This window comes from Callionymus lyra, chromosome 1, assembly GCF_982586985.1.
Source record: "Callionymus lyra chromosome 1, fCalLyr1.hap1.1, whole genome shotgun sequence".
In the NCBI taxonomy this organism is placed as follows: domain Eukaryota; kingdom Metazoa; phylum Chordata; class Actinopteri; order Syngnathiformes; family Callionymidae; genus Callionymus; species Callionymus lyra.
The window spans coordinates 51,376,862-51,387,219 of record NC_141818.1 but is presented as its reverse complement, the minus strand read 5'-3'; the positions used below and the strand labels follow the sequence as shown (position 1 = coordinate 51,387,219).

The 10,358-nt window shown below is 43.1% G+C and overlaps 1 protein-coding gene across 1 annotated transcript in view; it reads left to right on the top strand.

The window, feature by feature from the left end:
• Window positions 1-95: 95 nt before the first annotated feature.
• ndufaf2 (NADH:ubiquinone oxidoreductase complex assembly factor 2) overlaps window positions 96-10,358 on the top strand; it is a 35,854-nt gene continuing 25,591 nt past the window's right edge. Inside the window, exon 1 of the mRNA XM_087812141.1 lies at window positions 96-272. Within this exon, the coding sequence (XP_087668267.1) occupies window positions 158-272 (115 nt within the window). The 5' untranslated portion in view covers window positions 96-157. The remainder of the gene's footprint in view (window positions 273-10,358) is intronic.

Sequence of the window (10,358 nt, the reverse complement as noted above, 5' to 3'; positions counted from 1 at the left end):
CTTGATATGACGAGGTCATAAGAACAAACGCTGTGATTGGTCGAGCCACCGCCGCTGTCCAATCACCGCTCGTCATATTCAGCGGTCATGGCGGAAGACCGATGACAGGGGACACTCTGACAGTCAGGGAATAACAGGAGGATTGAGATCAATAAACATGATCAGAATCGCTGCTGCGTGGAGGAGAACGTTTGGTCTCGTCAGGGAACACGTCGGGACGGATCATTTTGGGAACAAGTACTTCATTATCCCGGAACAGAAGACATGGACAGGTGAGTCTTGATGAAGAAAGTCAGAGACGTTTATAAAATCACATTATTTCTAGAATAATGTTTATTTATGTATAAACTTATGTCATCTAAGTGTGTTTGTTGACATCATGTTTTCAGTACAGTCGGTGCTGAGATACACACAGTAGCGTAAACGTGTTACTAAAGAGTCACTAGATGGCGCTACCTGCTCAAAATGCGTAAATTCTCGGTTATTTTTTATTTATTTGTCTTCATACTGAACAATATTAACTATTTTTGATGTGCAAAAATCGTGGCTCATCTTAGAACATCACTTTCTTTTATTTATTCTTCTATGTTTGTTTTCATGCTTTTACCATCATATGTGGTTTTATTACAAAACTATGTTCACTGTGTTGAAAAATTAAAATCGTTTTGAAGACATTCACAATATACAGGAGACACAAAGAATGTCCCCTCAGCCATAAATCAAATGATGTCTTTATTTTGACCCAGGTCTTATGTTTTCAAGACTTTTATTTAAGTCAATTTTTAAAATGTAAACAATAAAGTTATATATACAGTACATGCTTTTATAATAATTAAAGTGTTTTTACACTTTAATTAAGAGTACACAGCCTTAAATATACTCATCTACGTACACATATTTATACTTTAACAATAACTTAAAGTATATCATAAGTGTTTAAAATATAAACATATAATAACTACAAATACAGGACATGTATATATCGTGTGAAACACTGAGTATTGGTGTCAAACTAGCAACTTCCTGTAAATGTCACTATCAAATTAATCGTTGAAATATAAATTGCAGTTTGTTCCAACATTACAGCATTTTTTAATATATATGAGAGATACTAATTGACTTCCATTTACTTCCTTTTATTTCCATATGTTCCTTACATGTGTCTGACTGCTGAAATATACCTTCTTGAGATGGTTTCAAAATAAAAGTTCCAACATTTTGTTTTCCTGATGGTCGCCCCAATTTGTTTGTTTTTCATGATAAAAATACATAAAGATGATTAAGGGATTTGTATATGAATGAAAAAAACGTGAGAAGTTAAGCCAAAGAGGAAAATTGATATATTTAAGTTGCTCTTGAGTGTTTTTAAACTAAGTCAAGCCTGGACACTCGCCCAATATGATGTTTTCATACTTTCAACTTGGAAACTATATAGAGAAGTTATTATGTACGCGTTTCATTTTTGTTTATTTGTATTTATTTTCTATGTCAAAGCTTTTACATGGACAGGAAAATAATTCATGTCATTGACTCACATTCATTTTAAAACTTTTTTTGTTGTCTTATGTATAATGTCGTGCTGAGATGATCCTCATGATCTGGATCTTATAATCCATGCGTTTGTTTCTTCTCGTCTGGACTATTGCAACAGTTTGTTTTCATGTCTAAACCAGAAGGATGTGTCTCGCCTGCAGTTCATACAAAACTCTGCAGCCAGAATTCTGAGCCGCTCTAGTAGAAGAACTCACATTTCTCCTTCAAACTCTTCACTAGTTTCTTTCAGGATCATTTTACAATTCTGGTTCTTGCTTTCAGATCTATTCATGGTCAGACCTTCCATCAGTGATCTGATCCAGACTTACACCCCAGCTCGGGCTCTGAGGTCTGTGGATCAGAATCTACTGATGGTTCCTGAACTTCTGGACCAGAGGAGAGAAATCCTTGCAGACTGTTGCTCCTAAGCTTTGGAACCATCTCTGTGTTTGATGATCTTGAAGTTCCAGACCAGGGTCACAAAGCGCTCAAACAATCAAAACAATACTCAATAAAAATATATACTTGAAAGATCAAGACACATAAGCCAAACACAGGAGTCTCAGAGAATCAAGGAAAAGCCTGAACTAATAAAAATGTCTTAAGATGTTTCTTGAAGTAGATGTCGATGCTTTGTGAAAATTGTCAATTGATAAAAGTCTAGATTCATATTCACCATTACATTGAAGCGACACTACAAGTAACCTTTTTTTTATCTTTCAAATACAATTTTTGGCATTTTTACATTTCAAAAAGCTCATGAAATTGTCCAGACAGTAGTTCTGCTGTCATAGAACGACCCAGCTGTGACGATCTGTTCATTAAGATAAGATAAGATAACTTGGCTCTACCACTCAACGCTTACGTGGAGAGTTAACCCTAAACCATGAATCTCACAGACGACCTTTGCAAATAATTTTGGAAGATCTGATGATGACGAGCTTGATTCCTCGCCTGGAATAAGGATTTGGAAGGAGGTCACATATCCCTGCTGAGACATGGCAACACCAGAGCCTGCGACGCCCAAGCCAAGCATTAGAACTGTGTCATCAGGCTGATCCATCGGGGGGGTGTTCGGAGGAGGGGGGTGCACTTGGCGTCCTTCACACCGTCTCTGACAGTCAGAGGGCGACAGTAAGTCCTCGTGGGTCTCGCAGACTTAACACCCGGGCGTGCTGTGAATTCTCCGGCTCGGTGTCATCCCCTCAGAGGTTCCTCCGGAGATATGTCCTGGTTAGGAGGATGTCACGGTGAACGGCCCGATAATGACCCACCTCCACTAAGGCGAGTGGGATTGATGGTTGGACCCACGTGGAGACCTGTTATGAAGCCGAGGCTGTCAGAAGAACGGGTGATTATAGCAGTTCATTAGGCAGATTTTTGATAAAACACAGCAGGGATTATGCATATGTGGGGATGTGAAGGTTAATCTGGTAGATTACGTTCCTGCTCCTTTTGTGTGGAAGTCGAGCCTCAAACTATACATTTTATTTAGGGTTAGTGTTGAAAAGACTTGTGTCAGACACCAGCCTGGAGTAGTACCATCAACACTTGACTTCAATTGAAGTGCACTCACGATGATCCTCATTTTCAGCAATGGTAGGAGTTCAAGAATATATGTGTAGTATTGTTGAGTACTTGACTCTGGTGTTGTGATAGTGTAGTAACAAGTATATATGTGTAGTATTGTCCAGTACTTGACTCTGATGTTGTGATACTGTAGTAACAAGAATATATCTGTAGTATTGTCGAGTACTTGAGTCTGGTGTTGTGATAGTGTAGTAACAAGTATATATGTGTAGTATTGTCCAGTACTTGACTGTGGTGTTGTGATTATGTAGTAACAAGTATATATGTGTAGTATTGTCCAGTACTTGACTGTGGTGTTCTGATAGTGTAGTAACAAGTATATATGTGTAGTATTGTTGAGTACTTGACTCTGGTGTTGTGATACTGTAGTAACAAGAATATATCTGTAGTATTGTCGAGTACTTGAGTCTGGTGTTGTGATACTGTAGTAACAAGGACTTATGTGTAGTATTGTCCAGTACTTGACTCTGGTGTTGTGATAGTGTAGTAACAAGTATATATGTGTAGTATTGTCCAGTACTTGACTGTGGTGTTCTGATAGTGTAGTAACAAGTATATATGTGTAGTATTGTTGAGTACTTGACTCTGGTGTTGTGATACTGTAGTAACAAGAATATATCTGTAGTATTGTCGAGTACTTGAGTCTGGTGTTGTGATAGTGTAGTAACAAGTATATATGTGTAGTATTGTCCAGTACTTGACTGTGGTGTTCTGATAGTGTAGTAACAAGGATATATGTGTAGTATTGTGGAGTACTTGAAGCTGCGTCACTGACGACACATCTTCGGAGCAGATACCGACCGAGCAGATACACAACAACAACGAAGCAACACAGCAAAGTCGTAACTGCTTTCATTTGTTTTCAAACCAAAATATGTCCAAACATCAGCTTTAAAGGCTGCTGGAGTCACTGTATCCTCTCGTCCTCAGTCACCATTGGGATTCGTCGGGTTTCATTCTTCCTTTAGCTGCGTAGGATATATATGTATGTATGTATGTGCATTATGGTTGTCTATTGATAAGAATCTGGCAATTGGCAATACCATTCGTAACACGATACAGGGTCGACAATACAATATGTTCAGGTTATTTCAGTGTCAAATATACATGTATGCAAGACATACACTATAAATGGAATTGTGGTTCTCTCAGAGCCACGATGCAAAACATGAAGTAGACAATTGAAAGGACATTAAATAAATTAAAATAAATAATCAACAAAATGAAATAAATAATCAACAATACTTCGATAATCAACTAATAAACAGAATAACAACAAAGTTAAGGCACAGGTATTGTGATATATTGACACTAGGAACAAGGATATATTTGTTGTATTGTCCTTGAATGAGAGGTTTTGTGTTGCTTAATACCAGCCGCCATGTTGTTGTTGGTGCAGCTGCTCTGCTAGCATTTAGCTTCTCCAGCCAGTCGTCCTTCTCTTGTCTCTCTCGTCTCGTGTGCGATGATTCATTTTCCTTTAATGTGTCTTTTAATCTCACGTGTGTCTCAATGTTTCGACCACAACAAACATTTCAACCGACTCTGATCGGTTCCCTTGAATACTGATGTCTACACGTATTGGTCCGCCTTTGTCTCCCGAAGATAAGACGTTACCTGGAGCGTCCGGTTGTAAAGGAATAAAATATGACGGGACGGTTGATCCCGAACCTTTCTTTCTTTAAATTCTCCAGCTGCTCGGGGACCATCCCTGGGCCCGGTCGTCTTCATCCCGACTCGTCTTGACTTTGCGCTTCACCTTTCTTTCCCCTCTGCAGTTTGTGCAGGAAACTTGCGCCCACCTCATATTTATAATTCATTACAAGGCTGCTCCTCCACCCCTGGCTGTCAGACTATTCAAATGAGACATCACCGGAGCCCCCCGTCCGCCCCCCGCACACCACAGGCTACCCTCCCTCCGTCCAATCACACCGACTGACTGACACTCCTCGGCCTCCACCAGACAAAAAAAAAAAAATCATGTGGAAAAAAAACGTCAGACGATCGCACTCTCTCTGGCGATAAACAAATGGATGTATAATGCACATGTTTGTGTCCTTCTTCTCTCGCCACTCACCCCCCGTTTCAGCCTCTCGGAAATAAGTGCGATGCATTATTCAGTCCATATGTCTTGCTAAAGCGAGCTCTCTTTTTGATCTTAAACTGATAGGCCAAGCGTGGGCTCCGGGGCCTTCAGGCGTGGACCGCGGGGCTTTTTTCCTCTGCAGCACAGTGGTTGAAGTAGGGTGAGGAGTCGCTCTCCTCTCTGCTTCGCTTACTTTTTTCTACTCGTTCGCTCATCCCCCCCTCCGTGCTCGGCCCTGCCTTCCTCTACCTTTATCCATGCTTTGCTGCTCCCATTTTCTACCTCTCAGTCTGGTAACTTGGAGAAAAAAAAACTAGGGCATAAGCAAGCGCGCGGTAGAGTATGTACCGGAGGAAGATAAAAAAAAAAGGGACTTGTTGTTTCATGTTATTCTGTTCACCGCACATCTTCCTCCCGACGCTGATCCCTCGGCTTTTCTTCTCCGTCAAAGCCGGGAGACTTCAGAGAGAATATGGCGTAGGGTTGGGTCCGTCTGAGAAACCCCGGGGTCTCCACGGACGCCGCCGCTCTCGCGTCTGCCTCGTGCCTGAACTTCACGAGAGAGCGAGAGTCTCGGCCCCCTTTTCAGATGCGCCGCCGAGGCCCCTGCGATCCCACCGAGAGGGCCTTGAGCTCCGGGCGCTTGGAGCCGCGGCGAGGGCTTGTTTACCAGAGCTTCAAGGGAGGGACGCCACCGGCAATCTGGCCGCTGGTCTTTTAGAAGGTCTTGATGTTGCCCCCCCGTCAGGAACATTATAGAATCCATATTCTTCTCTGTTCCTGTGTGTGCTGGTCCCCCGGGGCCCCCCCTCCACCGCATGGGGGCGCCGTGTCGAGCGACCCCGGATGAAAGAAAGTGGACGGTTGACGGACTTATCATGTAGATTCAATGTGTATCGCGGGCATTCAAGGGGGCGATCCAGCCCCGGGTCTTCAGAAGGTCTTGACGTTGCCACCATCAGGAACATTATAGAAACAATATCCTCGTCTTTTCCTGTTCGTCCACCTGGTTCCCGGCGCCGTCTTCCACTGCACGGGGCGCCGTGTCAAGTGGCCCCTGATGTGGAAGACGTCCCCTGGGCCCCCGGCGACGTCTTCCACGGCTCGGGGCGCCGTGTCAAGTGGCCCCGTATGAAAGAAAGTGTTCGCCAGACGGGCTCATCGTGCAGATTCAACGGTAACCAGCAAAACCGGCCCCGGGTCTTCAGTAGGTCTTGCTGTTGGCCCCATCAGGAATATTATAGAATCCATATCCTCGTCTTTTCCTGTTCGTCCACCTGGTTCCCGGCGCCGTCTTCCACTGCACGGGGCGCCGTGTCAAGTGGCCCCTGATGAAAGAAAGTGTTCGCCGTGCAGATTCATTCGATTGTGAATCGGGGGACGCCACCAGCAATCCGGCCCCGGGTCTTCACAAGGTCTTAATGTTGCCCCCATCAGGAATATTATAGAATCCATATTCTTCTCTGTTCCTGTGTGTGCGGGTCCCCTGGGCCCCCCAGCGCCGAACTCCACTGCACGGGGCGCCGTGTCGAGCGGCCCCCGGATGAAAGAAAGTGTTCGCCGGATTGGGCTCATCGTGCAGATTCATTCGATTGTGAATCGGGGAGCAATCCGGCCCTGGGTCTACAGAAGGTCTTGACGTTGCCCCCCCATCAGGAACATTATAGAATCCATATCCTCGATTTTTCCTGTTCGTCCCCTGGGCCCTGGCGCCGCCGTCTTCCACTGCATGGGGCGCCGTGTCAAGTGGCCCCTGATGAAAGTATTTGGCGGACGGGCTCCTCGTGCAGATTCAACCGTAACCGGCAAAACCGGGCCCGGTTCTTCAGAAGGTCTTGATGTTGCCCCCATCAGGAATATTATAGTATCCATATCCTCGTCTTTTCCTGTTCGTCCACCTGGTTCCCGGCGCCGTCTTCCACTGCACGGGGCGCCGTGTCAAGTGGCCCCTGATGAAAGAAAGTGTTCGCCGTGCAGATTCATTCGATTGTGAATCGGGGGGCGCCACCAGCAATCCGGCCCCGGGTCTTCACAAGGTCTTGCTGTTGCCCCCATCAGGAATATTATAGAATCCATATTCTTCTCTGTTCCTGTGTGTCCCCTGGGCCCCCCAGCGCCGAACTCCACTGCACGGGGCGCCGTGTCGAGCGGCTCCGGATGAAAGAAAGCGTTCGCCCTGCAGATTCAACGGTTGTGAATCCGGTACACCACCAGCAAAACCAGGTCTTCAGAAGGTCTTGATGTTGCCCCCATCAGGAATATTATAGAATCCATATCCTCGATTTTTCCCGTTCGTCCCCTGGTTCCCTGCGCCGTCTTCCATGCCATGTCATGCGGCCCCGGATGAAAGAAAGCATCCGTGGATGGGCTCATTCGTCTTCGGCGCCGGGGCCCGGCTCTGACGCCTGCCTCCTCTTTTTATTTAGGGAAGAGAAGGCGCGCTGACATTATCAGCCGCTGCAGGCACATTTGAAAATAATTGCCTGTATGATTGCTATTTTTCTTGCTGCTTTGAGGATGTGTACCCTTTGTCTAAGGAATCAATGGCTGCTCGATACCGGACAGGGGAAAGGCAGTTTCCTTTCATGTGTCGCTGAAAAGGATGTATTTTTAGAGCTATTCATTTTTAGCCGTGTGTGCCATGCAGTTTTAATCTATTGGTCCTCCACGCTGAGTGGAGAATGAAGGGGATTTAGAGGTTTTTTTTTACTGAGGTACAGCCACGAGACGCATCGACTTGCCTTCCTATCGTTCCCCTGCTTCCTTTTGTCTATTATTTAGTAGCTTCACCGGTTCTACGAGAACTTGAAGAGGCCTCGGCTCCGCTATTCCAGGACGGCCGACCCCGAGGGACCCCAGGAAGGTGTGTGAACATGTTGTGCTACTAGTAGCTACATCTTTGTTTGTGTTTTGTGTGGCATAATACCTCCATACCCGCCCCCCCGCCCCGTCCTGAGAACTCAGAAAAGAGTATTTTCCTCCCTTCTTCATGCCCTCGCACACTTAACACAACAACAGATGGCGGCGTGTCATCCTAGCGTTGATTCAAGCCGCACATTTTCCACGGAAAAAGAGTCGCCGCGGTGGAGACGGGGGACCGGGGTCCAAATGGCTGTTTACGCTGCCACCGGTCCGTCCCCCCGGGTGCGATGAAGGGAAGGTCTCCCCTACAGTAGGACGCCGTTGTTGGTGGTTTCCAACTGTTCCGTCCGGAGCGGCCTCAGTAAATCATGTTAATTGGTCAGCAGCTTTGCGTTGCGCGGGGTTTAAATGAAGGTTGTTTAATCGTTACCGAGATCCGAGCGAGTCGCACTTGCGGCTGCCAAGTGTTTGTATGTGTGCGTGATGGAACATCATAGGGCGGCTTAACTACTTCATTAAAAAGGCATTGGGAAAGATAGATGCTGAAAATGAGATACAGGCACATTTATTTCTTATGGAAGCACATTAAAATCGGGCCGAGATCCAATGGCTGCACTTTAAACACTTGGCAGGCGTGTTCAAATAATCCCCCCCGTCCCCCCCCGCTCCCCCCGACACCCCTTTATAAATGACCCGGTTCTGAATATTCATATCTATGATAGCTGTAAATATTAGCGTATCCATGTTAGAAGAATGATCTTTGTATTGAATCACAGGTGATGCGTTCATTTGAAATACAGTTCTTTTTTTGGATCATTTCAATATATAATGATTATATTGAAAGGTTAAATTTAAACGTTTTTTTAATAAAATAATTTATTTGCACATAGAGTTTAATATTCTAATTACAATGATTCAAAAATGTTTTTTCTAAATTAAATCTCTTTTAATTAGAAGACTTTTAAATTCAGTATAGCGTTGGTACAATAGTGACACCAGACAGTACTAGAAGAGCACCGAGCTACTTGGTTGTGTTTATGTCGTCACATGATCGTCTGCGCGTCACGTGATTGGCTGAAAGTTTGATTAGCTCGGTGCTCTGTTGGTTCTGTCTGGCGACTATATTATTTGTGTTACAAGTTGCAGCTATCCGATCTCGGCCCCGGCTAAGAAAATAACGGCTACATTAACAGATCACGTCAGTCACAGGAAGTAAAAACTCAAAATACAATCCAAACACTAAAAAACCTCCATGATTCAACAATTCTGTTGGGTTCGCAGCAGCGTTTGTGACCCAGAATTGAACTTGCGCTTCTCCGGCGAGAGCGAACAGTCTCATAACCAGCAGTGACGTTTATTTATTTTTCATTTTGTATTAACTTTATTTTGAACATGTATAAACTGTTTGTACATACAAGAGAAAGGAGAATACATTAAATTACTTTTCTTTTTTTTAAAGGAGCAGGAAGAACAACAACTTTTTTCAAGTTTCAATAAACTCCAAAATTGCTTAATATTTCCACACGGATATCCATATAAATATTCAATATACAACTACCCATATCAATACATGACATATATACGCTACATAAATATCTATATGAAAATGTAATTATATAATTAAACTACATGCATGTCCTTGATAAATAAATATACCATGATATAGTAATAATATATATGCAGATATCAATAGAAATTGGGTGTTGGAAAATATTGATACATGATATATCGTAATATTCTCAGGATACTGTATGGATATTCGACAGCACTGTTTTATACATCTATAATAATCATTTTGAAAAAAAAAATGGGGGGGGGGGTCTTTGAAACTGTTTGTACATACAAGAGAAAGATGAATGGATTCATTTAAGAGTTTAAAAAAAAGGAGCAGGAAGAAGTACAACTTTTTTTCAAATTTCAATAAAGTATAAAGCCAAATATTTCGACACGGATATCTATATAAATACATTATATATCAAAACATAACATATATACGCTACATAAATATCTATATAAACATGTAATTGTATAATAAAACTACATGCATGTCCTTGACTAATAAATGTACCATGATATAGTAATAATATATATGCAGATATCAATGTATATCGGGAAATATTGATACATGATATATCGTAATATTCTTTTGCAAGATACTGTATGGATATTCGACAGCACTGTAATATACATCTAAAATAATCATTTTGAAAAAAATAAATGGGACCGTGGGGGTCTTTGAAATCATTTTATTTTTGACTATAGTTTTTCAAAGTGTTTCAATTAACAT